We start from the raw sequence: 19,463 nt of genomic DNA on the forward strand, positions 1-19,463 counted from the left end.
CACGACAGCTTGGGAGGCAACACCAGGCAGGGCGATGTAGGACCAATCCAGGCAGGAACCTGAGGCTTGATGGTATCACAGAAGCAGCTCCCATCTTGGCTGACAGGCAGTGGAGACAGCGGTCAGGGAAAGACACTGGACAGAAAACAACACAGGACACACACACGACAAGACTCTACACAAGACAACAAGAAACAACAGACAAACTAAGAACTATGACTAAATTAAACAAAAACTTAAATAATAACTGGAGCTAGAAAACGAGGAAAAATAAAACAAAACCAATCTCTATAAAAAGACTGAACTGAAAATAAAAGTGGAAAACAGGAAAAATAAAAAGGTAAGCTATCAGAACCAAGAAAACTAAAAAATAAGGCTAGAGAGAAATACCAAAATAAAACCTGGAGAAAATGAACAAAATAAAGACAGAAACTTCATTAGACTCAAAAACTCAGGAACAAAGAAAAAACTGAAAATAAATCCAAAGCTAGAAAAACAGGAGACACCAAATCTAAAACTGACTAGACACTGGGCTAGAAGCTTGCACGGACAAACAAACGCACACAAATGCAACAAACCAGCAAAGACAAAAGGGAAGGTAGCACAATATAAAGGGAGCAGAGCACATGAGGAACAGGTGAGCACAATTAGTGAAATGAGGAGACCAGACTAAACAAGGGGGTGTGGTAACAGCAAACAAGGAGGCAGGACAAGAGGAACACATGACAAACACAGAGAGAGACAGTACTAAGACACAAAACAAACATAGAAACATTAAACAAAGACAAAACAGACAGAGCTGCCAGGGCAGAACCCTGACATCCAGAGCCAGAAACAAACTTAGACGACACTGACATATTCGATAACCAACATCATCGCCCTCGAATTGCAACAGAATGGTACGCATTTTTTCCCTCTCCATTTTATGCAGTTTAGCTATATGTAACTAGCATAAACTTAGCCAAATAAAGTAAGGCCAGCAATAAATAACAGAATAAAACGTATTTTGCCACTTTATAGTCACATATCAAACTAACAGCCATTATGGTTTACATATATAATAGTTGAAATCACTTGTCATAGGAATATATTGATTTATATAAACAAAACAAAATCACTAGAGGGTTTTGAAGGATTTAGTTACTGTGGAGAAACGTGACCTGCTATAATTATAACATAAGCAAACAAGGAAATTTACACTCATTGGTGGGCACGTAGTGTTACTGCGGATAATGTCAGCACTGGCTGTCAGCGGGATGGGAGGATGAAGGCCGAGGCGGGTGATAGTCGGTCCAGCCCCATCCAAAGAAGACACATCATGATTAAATGTACAATAAATGCACCACAACCGGATAAGCACAGTTTTGTACATTTAATCATGATGTGTTTTCTTTACGGTTTTGGGATTTTTTTTTTAGGGGATTGAAAAAGTGAGTGTGCCACCTAGAGGAGGCGATATTGAATTTCTCTTACAGAGACGTGAGTTGTTTTGGATTTTTACTCTGCAGACTCTATCACCTATGGGTATGAATGATGAAGCATTCTTTAATGTGATGTGTGATTTACTAATTAATGGTTCTCTGCAATGATTGGTCATGTTACATTTTTAAATGTCATGGATTTTGAGTATGATATATATATATATATATATATATATATATATATATATATATATATATATATGCCTGATGAAGGTCATGAGACCAAAACTTTGCTAATAAAAAGTTTCTGAGTTTCTGAAGTAGTGTGCGGAGGAGTAGGAAAATTTCCTTTTGTTTATTTATTGAGATTTTTTGATCCTTCATCCTATGCATCTATTAGCTACAGGTGTGCGATGGTAACTGTGCACTAAGCAATACATTTCTAACATTTATAATGTGATTAGATTTTTTGGTAACACTTTAGTATTGTGAACACATATTCACTATTAACGACGACTTTTGCCTCAATAAACTCCTAATTTACTGCTTATTAATAGTTAGTAAGGTAGTTTTTGTAGTATTTAAGTTTAGGTATTGGGTAGGATTAAGGGATGTAGAATAAGGTCATGCAGAATAAGGCATTAATATGTGCTTTATAAGTACTAATAAACAGCCAATATCCTAGTAATATACATGCTAATAAGCAACTAGTTAAAGTTGAACCTTAAATAAAAAAAAAATAAAACTGAACCTTAAAATAAAGTTTTACCGATTTTTTATTTTTTTAGAATTGCTTTTACAAAGTCTTTAAATATAAATGAAAATAACTATCTCTGTTTTTTGAATGTTTAAAAATGATTAACAGTTGAAAACATGTTTAGAAAAGTAATTAAAAACTAATAAAATCTAATCAGTTAAACTACTTAGTACATTTTAAATAGGGTAACTTGTAATCTGTAACCACTTACATTTCCAAACCTTCCCAACACTACATTTTTGTAATATTTTAATGCCAGTCTACAAAAACAATATTTTGTCTAGTTTTTCTTTTGTTCTTTTTGTGTTATGGAATGAACTGAAGATAAATATGCCTGTGTCATAGCAATGTTTTCATTTTAATGTACAGTAATTTAAGGAATAAGTTCACTGAAGCACATGCCTACATTATATAGTTTGGGGTCACTTACAAGAAAAAGCAACAAACACCTGATAATATGACATTACACAGAATGATGAGAATAAGCGGCTAGTTATAAATAAAGAAACATTGGATATATATATATATATATATATATATATATATATATATATATATATATATATATATATATATATATATATATATATATTGACAGGAGTGTATCACAAACCTTTTGAAATTCAAGGAAAAATGTAAAACAGGGGGTTGTTTCATACTAGAAAAATACAGAAGTCTCATTCAAACAGATCCAACAGTAAACTAAGTTCAATACAGAAATAATTTATCTATTTAAATTTCATATTTCTTTCCTGAGTTGTGTTCACTGTGCTTCGTTTGCACAGTTCTTTTATGGATTGCATGACCTCGTCTGTCTTTAAAGTGTATATAATGGGATTCAGCATAGGTGGTATTATCTGAGTCAAGGAATTGTTAATTAACCTGGAGTTTGGATGGATAGGTGTTGTGGCAGCTGCAATATTATTGATTAAAAGTGGAAGATAAAAAACTGCCACCAATATGAGATGTGAGGTGCAGGTTTTTATGGCTTTGATTCGGTCAACACCATGAGCAATCTTAAGCAAAGCCAGAGAAATGCAGAAATATGAGATGACGATAAGTATTGGAGGCATACAAATTAGAAAAGCAAAGCAAATTTTGCCCATCATTAAATTTATAGAATTATCATTACAAGCTAGTCTACATACAGGACCATAATCACAAAAATAACTATTAACCACATTAGAACTACAAATAGAGAGCCTATTCAGCAAACCCACATGTACAGAAAAATAAGTACCAGACAAAATCCAAATAAAGCCTATGATCAGAAACATAGCTGTTTTAGTTACAATAGCATGATACCGTAGAGGAAAACAAATAGCTACCAGTCTGTCATAAGCTAAGACCAGTAGTGTCAAAGACTGCAGATTCATGAAATGATATACAAAAAACATACTTATGAAGCATACTTCATATGACATGTCTTGGTGTTCAAACAAAAATGTGTCAATGATATTTGGAATCAAAGTTGAGCTTCCACACAGATCAGAAAAGGCTAGATGGAAAACAACTATGTATTTGGCTGTGTGAAGTCTGCGTGCCAAATAAATGACACACATGATAAATGAATTCCCCAAAACAGTCACAACATACACCAAAGACAAGAAAGCATAGTAGTATTTCACATGTGGGACATTAGAAAATCCATTGAGGAAAAATGTTGCAGGACGAACAAAGGTCACATTTGCAGAGGAGTTTGACTGAATGAAGCTCATGATAGCTGTTGTCTGGCTTTTTGTGTCACCTGTGATGAAGAACTGTTATATAAAGGTACTTAAAACTAGATAATATACAAGTAATTATTTCATTGCTAGTCACAGTGCATATCTGAACAAAAATGCTTGAATGTTCATTGACATTCAATACTCATGTTGAACAAATAATAAATATCATTTGCAGTAAAATCATAGGAGAGAAACAGAGGAAACATATACTCAACCTTCTCCAAAGCCACCATCTCACTACTTCACCAGCTATCAGTCAAATTTATAGTAGATCAATGTCTTGCACTAGAGACTTTAGTTCATGGATCAACCCTTCTCCCTACAGACTTGAGGAAAAAGAGGCAGGAGTAAATTGATACAAGCATGTGGCAACATAAAACACTCTCCTTAAAGATTAAGAATCTATTGCTAAATACAAAGTTATTTTAACAGTAAAACTGCATAAATAGAGATGACTTATGAAGTTATTATTCTCTGACTTGTATGGCGTGTGTATGTCTAACAGCTCTATGCATAAGTAAAAGTTAAGGCTAAATAGCTCTGTGCATAAGTAAACGTTAAGCCAGTGGTTGGCAACTGGCGGCCCACTGGCCAAAAGTGGCCCTCCAGCAATAATATCTGGCCTGCGCCCGCATCTACCGAATCCGGCAGATTGTTTTGATAGATTGGTTCTGAAACATGTCAATGTAACAGAGGCGAGCTAATGAGAACTGTGCATGTAAACGCCCGTCATTTCAAGAGACACTCGTCTAGTGGCCAATAGAAAAATATGGAGCATTTAGCCTCATTGTAAGAGTGTCAGGCTCCCGTGTGGAGAGACCCGAGTTGAAGCCCTGCTCAGAATGGTTTTGTGTTTAGTGATTTTGCATTCAAAAAGATACTACAACGTTTTAGCAGAAATGTTTTATTTTGGGATAAATTGAGAGCTTTCAATTTAAAAGTTCTGAAAGACACTCAAGAGTCTGTGAAATGGATCGCTAGACATGCCTCTAAAAGAGCCATCATGAAATGTGTGGTATGATAAAACATGAACCATTGAAACGTTTGCCTATATTGCGGGGCGTCAGCACCAACATGTCAACAATAACAACTCAAATTCAGCTTTCGTCACGTGGTGCTGTCTTATATTAAATTCTTTACAAACAGTGACAACTTCATTGCAGATTAGACAAACCAGCTTGGCATTCACAAAACCTGATAGAATGCATGCACAGGTGTCTTCCCATTCTTCGTTGTATACCCTATTTTCATTGTTAACTTTCCTCTTTAGACTCTTTGATACTGCTATCTTAAATGTTAACATCACTCTGCACTCGATGTAATAATAATCTTTTACCTCCGACACGCAAGAGATTAAAAAAATGCAGTTTAGTATGTGAGGATGCCAAGGAATAATTCTGACGTCAAATAATTATTACAATAAAAATGGAAAGTGGAAATAACAAAACAGTTCGTTGACTCGTTGACATGACTCAAACATGCCATTAAGGGGCTTATACTTCCACGTGTGTTTTTTAGCAAGGGGGTCTGTGTTGCATTTGGTAAATGAAGATACAGGTTACATGTCACTAGGGAGAAGCTCACTACCAGTTACAAAAGACACTGTTAGAATATGTCAAGCAATTCTGGTTGTATTTTTAATTAATTTATTTATTACAATATCCCTTGACTATATTCTGGCCCGCCTTCTAGTGGCATTTTTTTTTTTTTTGCGTGTGGCCAAATATACTTGCTGACCCCTTCTTTAAGCAGTTCCGGCTGTTCAGGATGAAGAACCTGTCTGTCGATCGGACCTGGGCAAACACATTTTTCAGCGACTTATCGTGGGACTGTTCCAGAGGAAAGTCATCAGGGTCAGCCTCTCTACACCACTCTGTTCCTCTGCAACCCGATGGTCCCATCTCTGTTTCCCTAACCTGCACAGCCACTTTCTCTCCCTGCCCCTTCTTTTCCCAAGAGACATCCGTACAAAGATATCCCAATAAACTACCAAATGCTGGGCAATTTGTTCCCAAAATTAGCAGATGTTGGAGGTGCGGACTAACTGCTACCTCCACTCTATGCTTTTGTCCTCGGAATCGAATTATAACCGTCACCAGCGGATAACTTACCACATCCCCTTGCGCACACTGTAACTTAACCATGCAGCTAGTATCCAATGCCAGCGATTGTATCAGGCTTTGATGGTTAGAGGTCTGGTTACACCCTGAATCCACAAAAGCTGAATAGTTACCCCCCTGAATACTCACTGGTATCCGTTACAGCCCGGCTTGATCGTGGTCAACCTGGGGCACGTTGGGGACCCAGATCAGTGCTCCGACCTCCATCACGGGACAACGATCTATAAAGTGACCCGGGTCCCCACGTCGCCAACAAGCCAGCCCAGACTTCATCGCCACCCTAGTGGCAGGAAAGGAATCAAGGGATTGGCATAGAAAGGGGAAATGGGACTGGAGGCTGTAGGGAACCTGGTTGGCTCCCTGCCCCTAGAGGGCGCCCGCAATGCTGAGTCTCTGCCCAGGAATTCCTCGAACCGTCCTTAGGGCCGGACCTTGGGACTGGATCCCTCCCGTCGTCCGGGGAGCTGGAACAGGCCTACAGGGAGACAGGGAAGTGTAAGAAGGAGAGGGGAAAGAGAGAGAAGCCGTCGGCAGGGGTTCGTCAACCCCTGGGTACGCCACCATTTGGTCCTCCGCCGGCTCTATGGCTTTGTTCAGCGACGCTGGGCTGTGGTTTTGCGAAATCACCAACAAAAGCCCGAGATCATAAGCATATCGGTGCTCGTGGACGCGAGAGACAATCACGCAGTGTGAATAATCAAAGACGCGATCAGAGAGAATCGCCGATGAGTCGCTGACGCCTGTGAGATATTTGGCATGCTAAATATCTAGAGCTGTCGGTTATTGAAACTCCTGCTGTGTAAACTGCGTTCTGACTGAAAATTACATCGGCGATGATCGACAGCCAATGAAAGAGTGAGATACAGGGCAGCGGGAGGTTCAGGCAGGAGTTATAGAGCAGAATAGTATTTTAATTCTATCAAACACAAACAAATGCCAACATTTGCACATCCACTTGCAGCAGCAGCACATTACAAAATTATTTATTTACTTCAAACTCTCTTTGCAGAACACAATCCTGCCTTCCTCTGTCTCTCCAACAATTTCCTCCGCCATAATCTTTTTTCTCCACAAATCAGCGCACATACAATTTGAAGCAAACTTTGTACAGTTGATCATTTTTAATAACAATTCCAAGTCTCACATGAGAACTCCGGTCTGATGCACGTGTGATCTTGCGCTGTTTACTTGTCACATCACACGTGTAGTTGGGAAACGTAGTTTGCGCACCGGAGAGAGAGAGTTGTCGGCTGATTCTTCCTCTTGTTCAGTCATGCAGTGTGAACTCCTTTGTCGCCAAACCATCGTGCAGTGTGAACACAGCAGTGACTGAATTATACCCCAGATAGTCATGCAGTGTGAAAAGAGCAGTGACCCGACGAGTTTGAAAATCGTGCAGTCTGAACTAGGCTTTAGGGTCCAGAGGGTTAAAGCCTAAACACGCTAGACAGTGCTCATGGCTGTCAGAAAGATGAATGATGCAACCACACCCAGAAACACATGGACGAGGCATCTTTGAAAAGTTGTGCCCATGTAGCTCTTTTAGAAGAGGAAAAACTCTGCAGTAGCGCTGAAGCGCCCAGGGAGAATACATACACTCTGTGGTAGATCACTGCACAGATCAGCAGCAGAAAAGCGGAACTTGCTGGAATGCACCATATCCCTGACACCGCTGAAGTGTCGTTCATCTTACTTGTAGAGAAAAAGGAAGGGAACGGAGACGTTACATCAGTACTGACGAAATGGGGGTTTCGCTTAGAAAGCCAGCTGCCTTCAATCTCAATCAAAACGATCCAATGACATGAAAATGTCATGGGTCTGGGGAATTTGCCAAAACGCATTTATTGGGAGACTGAACCGTTGCAGCTCGTCGGCCGCACGGTTCAGTTCCCGGGGGACATAAATGGCACGAAGCAACCTCAGATGCTTCTGGCTCCATAACAAGAGGTGGCGGGCGAGTTGTGACATCCGGCGGGAGCGTAGACCACCTTGGCAGTTGATGTACGCTACTGTCGCCGTATTGTCTGACTGGACCAGTACGTGCCTGTCATTGAGCAGGGCTCAATAGAGGTGCAGGGCAAGACGTACGGCCAGCAACCCGATGCAATTGATATGCCACACTCGCTGAGGCTCTTTCCAGGCCCCAGCAGCATGACCATTGCACATGGCACCCCAACCCGTGGCAGAGGAATCCGTGGATACCACAACATGCCTGGAAACTCGTTCTAAGGGAATTCCCACCCGTAGAAACTGGAGGTTCCTCCACGGGGGGAAAAGGTTTGGCGGCAGGCCAAGGTCACTTGGACCCGGAACGTGCCGCGTTGCCAGGGTTTTTCCTGGGTCAGAAATGCACTCTAAAAACTAATACTATGATTTACTCAATTTTTTTGGTGAAACATTTTTACACTAAAAAAATTGAGTACATTTTAAAGCAGTGAAATCAATTAAATACACCATAAGAACTGAGTAAATGTAAGTAAAAAAATTAAGTAGATCTGAGTAACTGCATTTGTTACATTAACAAATTCAATTGAGTAGAAAAAATTGGGTAAAAAGCATTTTAAAAACCAATATTTATGACTAATATGAATTGTTTTTATTTATGAGTATTACTAACTTGTATAGTATAACTTTAATTTCCTCTAAACCTTTGAAAAATAGTCCACAGTCCACACAAACACACTTATACATGACATGGCCTTTATTGTCGACGAGTAACGTTACAGCAATAACGTTACAGCATATATTAGGCTACTGTTTTGACATGTAAAGAATAACAGTTATTTTACAACATTTAAACTCATGTAACAAACATTTTAGAAGTAAAAATTAAACATTTAAAAGTAATTCAAGTGTAATCAACCGGTCTGTTATCCCATTTCCACCGTATCAGCGCTGTTTCTCGAACCTGAGATGGACTAACATAACGTTAGTGGTCTGTGGGTGGACTTTGAACTTGAGACCGCTGTCCTGCGTTTCATTTGTAGCTGAAAGATGCTGCGAGGCGCCAGACTCCATAACCTGACAATAAACAAACAGTGCCCAGTTTTAATAAGATTTTATCATCCAAATTCATTATCTTTATGAATTATAGTTGTGTATTTTGAGCAACACAACAGGCGTTTCAAAGACCAACGCCACACGTTAACTTAAGGTGACACACACTGTCCCTGTATGTTGTTTTGAATTAAATAAAATGCCTTTTAGCACAGTAATGATTATATAGATTAAAAAAAAACATACAAACCTGAATTTCACAGAGGAAATGCCCCAATTCTGCGACGCTGAGAAGAAGAAGCGGCTCTGGTGACTGAGGAGAATTCAAATATCCGCACTCACTCAACCGTCGAGCTGACGTCACGTCAGGGGGTGGGGGAGGGGTGCATTGTTTTAATCGAGTAAACTTACTCAATTTCTTCAGTGTGTGTTAAATATTAATAATCTTGATTTTAATTAAGTAATATTTATGGTTCTTGAAACAGATCGGTTTAATTCTCCATTCTCAAATATTTTGAAATAAATTTCGCAAATGTATTAAGTATATTCAAAATAAAGAATTGGTTATTTGAATACTAAATTATTTTAGTGAAAAAAACTTAAATATAACTATAAATTTTAGACAAAATTAACTGTTGGATTTTTAGTCAATTATTTTGGTATGTTTAACTAAAACCATCAAGTAAATGATATTGAGAGATTTTATTAAGTTAATAAAGTTAATTATTACTGTGATATTTACTAAGCCACTGAATTATTTTTTAGAGTGTGGTCTTTGGTGGTGGCTGACCAGAAATGGTCATCCACACACATGCATGCACGCGCACACACACCAACAGTAAAAGTACCTACCCGTATGATTTGTGAGCCCAATATTGACAATAAATGTAAAATAAATGCTTTTTTTTTTTTTGCTTATCTAATTTTGATATCTCATTATGTATGATATCTTGATGTTTTTTTCTTTAGTTCCTCATTTTTAAATAGTTTGCATGGTTTACTGATTCATTATTAAAAACAATTATTAAAAAGTAGAATTAAAAATGTTATAACAAATAGTCTAATTCTCTACCATAAACAATTTAATAAAATGATTGGCTATCAACAACTTGCTCTGTTCTGGTTTCACCTTATTCCAGTCTAAAAAAAAAAAAAAAATTGTGGTAATTTACTACACATTATCAATATAAATACTCAAAATAAAAACACGAAAATACAGTGGATTATTAAGACTAATTTTTACTAACTCTTGTCTTGTTTAATGGGGTAAGCACACTTACTTACTAAGCACACTTAGCACACTCATTTCAGAGGTGTTGTGAGTAAATGAGTACACACTGATTCGTGCGTTCAGTGTTGGACAGATCAGTTTATTAAAATTAATCAGTTCAAATGAGTCATTAGTTTGCGAATCGGACAAAAGCCGGACAAAAATCGGACGTGTTATATGTGAACCCAGACAAAAGATTGATCACAGAAAACACTTCATAAGGATATTTTTCAGTTTATTTGAAAGTATGGTTTATGTCAGCTGCGTGTGCAAAACGTCTGTCAAAAGAGGTGCGTTTTTTGAGCGCAATTCACATCCAGCAGTAATTCAGGGAAAATATTGTGCGAACGCACCACGTGGAACATGGAATCAGTCTTCCGACCTTTTACTATTGTGTCAGTTCAGTTGATTTTAATTGATATGTGCGAATGAGAAAGAGCTAAGATGGTGATCGTTTTGAAGATAGAGAGCTCCTGTCACAGTCTCCTTGGAGAGAACCGAGTTCACCTCCGAGCGGCCTGTCTCAGGACCGCCGCTTAGCCTGCTGTTTAGCCTGCCTTTTGCCACAGGAGGGCGGCCCCGGTGGGGAGCAGACTGAGGTGCCTGGGCTGGAGGCAGAATGGGCGCAGCAGCTGGCCACCGGGGTAGGATATGCTTGATAGCCTCAGTCTGTCTCTGAGCGGCCGAGAACTGTTGGGCAAAGTCCTCGACCGCTCTGCCGAATAACCCAGCCTGGGAGATGGGAGCATTCAGAAACGCCCCATCGAGCACAGTGAAGGTGGAAGCGGCTGCGGCTGCTGAGTGGTCGCGATAAGACACGGGAGCCTTCCATGACTTCGACACCTCTTCATGCACCTCGGGAAAGAAAGGCACAGGAGGCTGGCGGGCGCACTCGGCGCGGGCCGCCCCGAGGTACCAATCATCGAGCCTTGAGTGCTTTTTAAAATCACAGTTGAGCAGGTGGGGTGCATTGTAACGCTGTGTTACAAATAGACCCTGTTTTTCGAAATATGCTATTATATTCTATAATTTTATGAATTAAATGATAGAAAAAATTTTAATGATAGAAAAATGCCATTGTTTTATTTTTTAAAAAGTGAATAATTATATTTTACTGACAAAATATTTGAGTTTGCTTTGGATATTTTTATTTTATTATATCACATAACATTTTAAGCTGTTATTTGCTTATGTTACAATGTGCCCCCTCACATGTTAAAATATACCCCACCTATGGGGCATGTTGTCACATTTTACTCCCATTCTTTCTGTGTAAATCAAGAAAAAAGTATACACTGTATTAATGAAACAAAACCACAAAATTTTACTAGACGTGTGCAATTAATGTGGGAAAAATAAATACTCTAAACCCCAAGTAGATTTACACAAACTGAGGCAAAAAGCATTAGGTTGTGCCTCGCTCTCCCCTAATTTTCCTCTACTTTTCTCCCGTTTAGACATTTTTTCCATCAAGATAATCACACATGAACGCAACTTTTATTAGTTTTGAAGCCTAGATGCAACCACCAGAAATAAAAAAGGCTAAAGATAGGCTATAAACGGACTACACAACAGTCCCACAAATTCAACATCACCTTCACTAAGCTTCCGACAACTCTTTCACTTACCTCAAATTTTCCCTGAAAGTTTGAGTTAGACTAATTTATAAGAGTACAATTATAAGCATAATGAGGCAGTAAAAGTGGAGTTAATCTGTTTGGTGTGATGATGTGTAATCTCCCTGACAGCCTCTTTAGTCCCTTGGACTCGTGTTTACCACAGACCTTATGTCATCCATTTAACCAAAATATTTTAATCTTTTACATTAACTTCAAGATGACCAGAAACCAGAAACCAGAAGTGCTAAAATGCTAACTCACTTCCATGTTTTGACCTAAAAGTGATGTCATAACTCCACCACTATATACTTATAGTCAATAAAAAAAATAAGTTGTTGTTTTGCTCCATCAATTAAAATATTATTTTATTCTAACTGAAAAAAATAAAATAAAATAAAAAATAAAGCTGCAGCTTTAAAGTTTTCCCAGAGGATTTAAACATATCTGTCCTTTTTACAATACAATATCTATTACATCAAACATGGAAAATCAGTGAAGCTTGTTATTTTACATAGTTTGTTAATATAGATCTGTTTATATTACTTTTTTTTCTCCTAATGTATTCCATGTTTATTTCTGTAGTTGTATTCACTTTGCTTTGTTTGTACAGTTCTTTTATGGATTGCATGACCTCCTCTGTCTTTAGAGTGTATATGATGGGATTCAGCATAGATGGTATTATCTGTCTTAAGGAATTGTTAACTATCCGGGTGTTTGGATCAATAGATGTTGTTAAGGCTACAATATTATTGCTTATAAGTGGAATATAACCGATTGCCACCAACATGAGATGTGAGGTGCAGGTTTTCATGGCTTTGATCCGTTCAGCACCATGAGCAATCTTAAGAAGAGCCAGGGCAATGCAAAAATACGAAATGATTATCAGTATCAGTGGTGTGCACATCAGGAGACCAAAGCTAATTTTCCCCATCATAATATTTATAGAATTATCATTACAAGCTAATTTATAGATAAGGCCTTGATCACAAAAATGACTATCGATCACATTAGATCCACAAAAAGAGATTCTATTCACCAAACTTACAAGTACAGAAAAATATGTCACCGAAAAAATCCAAATAACACCTATGATCAGAAATATGACTGTTTTGGTAACAATAGCATGATACCGTAGAGGAAAACAAATAGCAACCAATCTGTCAAAAGCCAAGACAAGTAGTGTCAAAGACTGCAGATTCATGAAATGATATACAAAAAACATATTTGCCAAGCATCCTTCATATGAAATGTCCTGGTGTTCGAATAAAAATGTGTCAATAACTTTTGGAATCAAAGCTGAGCTTCCACAAAAATCAGAAAGGGCCAGATGGAAAACAGCAATGTATTTGGCTGTGTGAAGTCTGCGGGCCAAATAAATGATACACATGATAAATGAATTCCCCAAAACAGTCACAACATACACCAAAGACAAGAACACATAGTAGTATTTCACATGTGGAACATTAGAAAAGCCTTTGATGAAAAATTTTGCAGGACGAACAAAGGTCTCATTTGAAGAGGAGTTTGACTGCGTGGAGCTCATGATAGCTGTTATCTGGCTTTTTGTGAGCTGTGATGAAGAACTGTTATAAAAATGCACACAATAACAGAATAGTGAAATAATTATATAATTTCCAGTCACAGTGCATTAATGAAAACAATATTGGGAGGTTATTTGATATATCCATATTTAACTAATAATGTATTTAATAATAATAATAATAATAATAATAATAATAATAATAATAATAATAATAATAATAATAATAATAGTAATAATAAAAAACAGTTGCAGTAAATGCTTCAAAGAGAAAAGACACATGGTTTATACTCTACCTTCTACTAAGCTGCCAGAATGTTATTATTCAACCAGGATAAGGCATTTATAATAGCTCATTGTCTTGTTCTTGGGGCTTTTGATGGAGCAATGCTTCTCCCTATAGACTTGAGCAAGGAGGGGTAAGAGTAAATCAATGCAAGCATGTGAGCTGTGCCACAGTCTAGAAAACACCCTTTATTTGTGAAAAACAAAAAACAAAACAAAAAGTATTTTTCTGTGGGATGGGTTAGAAAAAGTATACAGATATTTAATAATAAGATTTTTTAAATTAACATTATTTTGCTCCCTTTGCTCCGTATTAATGTGAATGAATGGTACTCCACATCCCATCATCATCATATCGTACACCCCAATACATGTGCCGTGATACGAAATTAAATGCAAATTGTTTCAAAACATGGGCTGTAAAATAATGCATTGTGATAGGTAATTTATCATCCAAACAGCTTTAAACTGCTGGAGTGCGCATCTCAACCTCCACACTATTAACAGTACTCGTAATTTGGGTCCATATTTTGTTTTATTGGGTGCCTTTAATCCCACTCTTTAAACTCCCAAATAAAACAATTTAACTTTTTTTCCACTTCCCTGGGGATGGTCTCGATGGCCGCATCTCAATCGTCTCACTAGTTCAGTAGTCAGGGCACTGATCAGGGAGTCAGCCCATTGACTTAAGTCCTAATCACTGCCCTGACTAGTGGAATGGTAATATGAATGAGACGCGCCCGATCTCCATGTCGGAGAAGTTTCGCTTCTTTGCCATCTTCCGTGTGTCCATGGCATAAACTGAGGGCGTGGGGGAGGCGGAGACTTGAATATATAGGGGCGTGTTATTCTAATGATGATCGTTACCTGCCCCGTTTATCAAGGGCAGTTATAGCGTACACCTGGATTGCAGAGGTGCACACAGTTTCATAAATCAGGCGGTGAGAGGAGTGTAAGCATAATCTTACACCAACATATATGCCCGTTTCTACACAAGATTGATAAATGAGGGCCATTGTGATAAAGTTCATTATTTTCCATAACGTAATGATAAAAATTTAATTTTCATATATTTTAGATTCATTGCACACCAACTGAAATATTTCAGGTCTTTTATTGTTTTAATACTGATGATTTTGGCATACAGCTCATGATAGATCATGAAAAGGTTCTCTAAATGAGCTATTAACCTAATCATCTGAATCAACTAATTAACTCTAAACAACTGCAAAAGATTCCTGAGGCTTTTATAAAACTCCCAGCCTGGTTCAATTTTCAAAACTGCAATCATGGGTAAGACTGCCGACCTGACTGCTGTCAAGAAGGCCATCATTGACAGCCTCAAGCGAGAGGGTAAGACACAGAAATAAATTTCTGAACGAATAGGCTGTTCCCAGAGTGCTGTATCAAGGCACCTCAGTGGGAAGTCTGTGGGTAGGAAAAAGTGTGGCAAAAACACTGCACAACGAGAAGAGGTGACCGGACCCTGAGGAAGATTGTGGAGAAGGACCGATTCCAGACCTTGGGGGACCTGCGGAAGCAGTGGACTGAGTCTGGAGTAGAAAAATCCATAGCCACCGTGCACAGGTGTGCGCAGGAAATGGGCTACATGTGCCGCATTCCCCAGGTCAAGTCAACTTTTGGGCTACAGAGAAGCAGCACTGGACTGTTGCTCAGTGGTCCAAAGTACTTTTTTTCAGATGAAAGCAAATTTTGCATGTCATTCAGAAATCAAGGTGCCAGAGTCTGGAGGAAGACTGGGGAGAGGGAAATGCCAAAATGCCTGAAGTCCAGTGTCAAGTACCCACAGTCAGTGATGGTCTGGGGTGCCATGTCAGCTGCTGGTGTTGGTCCACTGTGTTTTATCAAGGGCAGGGTCAATGCAGCTAGCTATCAGGAGATTTTGGAGCACTTCATGCTTCCATCTGCTGAAAAGCTTTATGGAGATGAAGATTTTGTTTTTCAGCACGACCTGACACCTGCTCACAGTGCCAAAACCACTGGTAAATGGTTGACTGACCATGGTATTACTGTGCTCAATTGGCCTGCCAACTCTCCTGACCTGAACCCCATAGAGAATCTGTGGGATATTGTGAAGAGAAAGTTGAGAGACGCAAGACCCACAACTCTGGATGAGCTAAAGGCCGCTATCAAAACATCCTGGGCCTCCAAAACATCCTTCAGTTTACATGCAAATGTCTTTATTTATGCCCCCACAGTTACAACAGGAAATCTCACATTGACTTAAAACAATTACATCTGGATTTATGACACAAATGAGAAGAGCCTGGAAAAACATGACAACTTACATCTGTAAAATGGAAGTAAATACAAATGTAAACTTGCCAATAAATACAGAAATGACACAGTACTACTGAAAGAAAGAAGGTAGAAGAAAGAATAATACTCCAAACTCAGGGGTTTCCACCATGAGCAATGCCCCGAAGCCTTTCAGGTTGTAATGGAGCCAGTTCTGCACCGTCCCAGCAAAGATAAACTCTGATGCCTCTTTTTATCAGCATTCACGGCATCTAAAACAACAAGAAGTTAGTAAATATTTGGAAATGTGATTAATTATACATTACAAATATAGCCTACTACAAAATGAAGTGAAACTTGAAATTTTATCAAAATCTTGATATCCCAGTTAAAACGGTAACATTAAATTCAGGACTATTTAATGCATTATAAAATAGACTTTAAAGGACCTGCAGACGCACAATGAATGAAAAAGCAAAGTGAATATATCCGGTGTTTTATCTAATAATATTATTGTATTTAATAGTAAATAAATAAAGTGTGAAAATGAAACAAGTAAATGAATGACCAAATAGCTAAATTAAGAAAATAAAAGAGGAGCTGTATAGGCTACATGGTGGTTTGGAAGAGATTTTTTTCCCATTTACAACACGAACTGGAGGCACAACTGTTTACTAAATTTCTGTAGTTTGATATAGCTGCCTACAGAACTTAAAGATCTCACTCTTTTCTTTTTTCTTGCTGCATTAAAGATTAAACTGTAATGATGTAATAGTGATCTGCTCTCGTGATGATTTCTCACAGCTGAAGCAGAGTTATGAGCTGATTGTATTTCCCCTCACTGAGCTAACAGGTCAATCAGTTCTAGTTCTGCTTCAGCTGTGAGATACTCTCACGAGTGGCGAACACAATTACTGAAAAGCCAGAAATTCTGACAAGTCAGAATTCGGACGCAATTCACAGTGTATATGCCAATCTTAAGAAAAAAAAAATGAATACAAATATGATATGGTTTGGTGAAAAACAAACTGAAATTCAATGTATTAAGATTATCCTGGCCGTTGGTTGTGTAACTTACGAGGGCGCTCATGTGACTATTATTAACATTGCAGTTCACTCTAACTCGCTCAGGAGAAGCACACAAGTTGTAAAACATAAAGATGAATAAAAACACTAAATTAAAATTGAGATGAATTTTATAATTATATTTTTGTAGGCCACTTACCTCTAAAAAACACGGTCGTTGTCCTGTGTCTCCTTTTCGCGATTGAAGTCTGTTCAGCTGCGCTTGCTATGGTTGATTGGTGGATGTCTTGAAGGTGCATTACCGCCACCTGCTGGATTGGATTGTGGCGCATTCGATAGGGACACATATTCTAAATTCTTTATTAACTCTGTATTCTTTAGATAAATAATGAAATACATGTACATTCTACATGATTTAAATAATAATAATAGGCTACATTTTTATTTATTTAAAACTGATAGACTAAATTTATGGTAGAAGTTCTTTGGTTTTGTTTTTGTTTTGTTTTGTTTTTTTTACATTTTTTATTATAATAACATGAAACACAGAATGACAACATTGCATGCCAGTAAGCAGGAAAATAATATACCTTTTAAAAAGATTCATAGTTTTTACAGCTTTCTTATTGGAAGAGTCAGAAATCAAACACACATACAATTTTAACTCTTCCAGAAAAAATTAAAGAAAGGCTTACAATTACACAATTTACATTTATGTATTCTTTGTGAATCCACATACTCGTTGGTGTACTCATCGTATCCTTTGAGGATAATAAATGTGCTCACATTCACACAAATGTAGCCAATTGATTTGGACTTGCCTTAACATGTTAAATAATGTGACAGATAGATTGACCGTAAGCCTCCCCAGAGGAGAATTAAGCTGACCAAACATCAGCATTGATTCAATGTTTGTCTTTTCAACACTGAAAAGCATGGAATTATCAACATTGATCCAATATTATTTAGCAGTGAATTTTCAAAATTGGTCCAGTATGGTGTTAGCATTGAATTTTCAACATTGATCCAATATTACTTAGCATTGAAATTTCAACCTCAACCAAAATGATGATTCTGATGGAATTTCAACATTGAATCAATGTCACCATGCTATCTGAGTGGTGTCTCTATTTTTATGGTCTGTGTAATAAAATCGTCAATAACTAGGGCACTTTCAACAGGATTCTTAGTTGGTGCATCACTGAGTGGGGAGAGCCTGTTTGCTGTTCTAATCAGAATGGAAGAGTGTTTTTGATCCATGACTTTGTTGTCTCACGGTCACCAAGTTGCCCTGCTGCACAGTCTATGCAGCTGGAACCAAACACTAGCCACGTTTACATGCACACTTTTTTTTCATTCCGATTAAAATCATTCCAGTTGAAAGATTCGGTGGTCTGTTTACATTAATTTACATTAATTTATCTAATCCGATACGGTGTTTACATGTCCTGGTGTTTTCAATTGGAATGACTTTGTGACATGCACACATATATGACCTGTTTACCACCTTTTATTCCTATCAACATGGAGTTCAATTATTTATTTTGTGCACCACTTTTATGTTATCTTAATCAAGCAACAGCGTGAATTTGTCCCCTGCCTTCATGATGCATCATCATTTAAACATTATGGGGATTAAAAAAACAACAATAGTAACGTCTCGGTTACGTATGTAACCCTCATTCCCTGAGGAGGGAACAGAGATGTAATGGGGGTTTCGCCTAGAAGCCAATCATCTTCGCGATCTTAGAAAACGCCCAATGGCAGTGCCAATGCCATGGGCATGCGAGATTTGCATGCGTAACTCCGCCTACCCACATGGGTATATAAGGAAGTAGCTGGCATGATCGCATTATGTTTACCTGCTGAGGAGCCAAGACTGAACTCAGCGGATGTGGCAGCAGGACGTTACGTCTCCGTTCCCTCCTCAGGGAACGAGGGTTACATACGTAACCGAGACGTACCCTTTCGTTCAGTCACTCTGAGTAATGTCAGTGACTGATGAATTGGGGTCCCAATTTAATCACGCCACTCGGCTGTCTTCCAGTGATCTGTGTAAGGGCGAGTGCCCTGTCGTAAGACTAGTATGGACGAAGGACTCCCACTTATCACAGGAATACCAAGGTACACTGGGAAGCATACTCCAAGTGGAAATATGTGCAAAAATGCCTACCCGTAAGGAGGACTTAGGAAAAAGACATATGACCCACTAAGGGCAGTATATGGAAGATCACTGGGCTACCAGCCACAGGTGGATTTTTAATCCCAGGGGGCGGCAAGCTTGCCAAGGGAAGACACCCACTCAGGGAGGCTTACGGTGGAATATACATGTGGGGGTCGCCCGGAGGGGGAACCATGCACATGGAGGCACCTGGCCGGACACGAGTGTCTGGGCTAGATAGGGCAAACTACTGGCGTCAGCGTCGTCAGTGCTTGAGGAGC

At 38.4% G+C, this 19,463-nt stretch overlaps 2 protein-coding genes across 2 annotated transcripts; both read right to left on the reverse strand.

The window, feature by feature from the left end:
- Window positions 1-2,906: 2,906 nt before the first annotated feature.
- On the reverse strand, window positions 2,907-3,896 carry LOC137062550 (olfactory receptor 1C1-like). Its single transcript, XM_067433431.1, has one exon. It carries the CDS (start codon window positions 3,894-3,896, stop codon window positions 2,907-2,909), a length of 990 nt encoding a protein of 329 aa, XP_067289532.1.
- A 2,495-nt stretch (window positions 3,897-6,391) lies between these two features.
- On the reverse strand, window positions 6,392-13,463 carry LOC137062405 (olfactory receptor 51E2-like). Its single transcript, XM_067433280.1, has 4 exons — window positions 12,423-13,463; window positions 10,773-11,270; window positions 8,949-9,046; window positions 6,392-6,500 (listed from the first exon to the last, which is right to left on the reverse strand). Exons 1-4 carry the CDS (start codon window positions 13,452-13,454, stop codon window positions 6,392-6,394), a joined length of 1,737 nt encoding a protein of 578 aa, XP_067289381.1. The 5' UTR covers window positions 13,455-13,463.
- Between the last annotated feature and the right edge of the window lie 6,000 nt (window positions 13,464-19,463).

The sequence above is a fragment of the Pseudorasbora parva genome, chromosome 23 (genome assembly GCF_024679245.1).
Source record: "Pseudorasbora parva isolate DD20220531a chromosome 23, ASM2467924v1, whole genome shotgun sequence".
Lineage (NCBI taxonomy): Eukaryota > Metazoa > Chordata > Actinopteri > Cypriniformes > Gobionidae > Pseudorasbora > Pseudorasbora parva.

Bases quoted from the DNA above. Each gene is read 5' to 3' on its own strand.
- LOC137062550 (XM_067433431.1), bottom strand. From the start codon at position 3,896: ATGAGCTTCATTCAGTCAAACTCCTCTGCAAATGTGACCTTTGTTCGT.
- LOC137062405 (XM_067433280.1), bottom strand. From the start codon at position 13,454: ATGAGCTCCACGCAGTCAAACTCCTCTTCAAATGAGACCTTTGTTCGT. The intron at 9,047-10,772 runs GTGACAGGAGCT...GTTTATTGTCAG, and splicing joins CGGTTCTCTCCAAGGAGACT to GTTATGGAGTCTGGCGCCTC. The intron at 6,501-8,948 runs GTTAGTCCATCT...GTCTCCCTGTAG, and splicing joins CCACAGACCACTAACGTTAT to GCCTGTTCCAGCTCCCCGGA.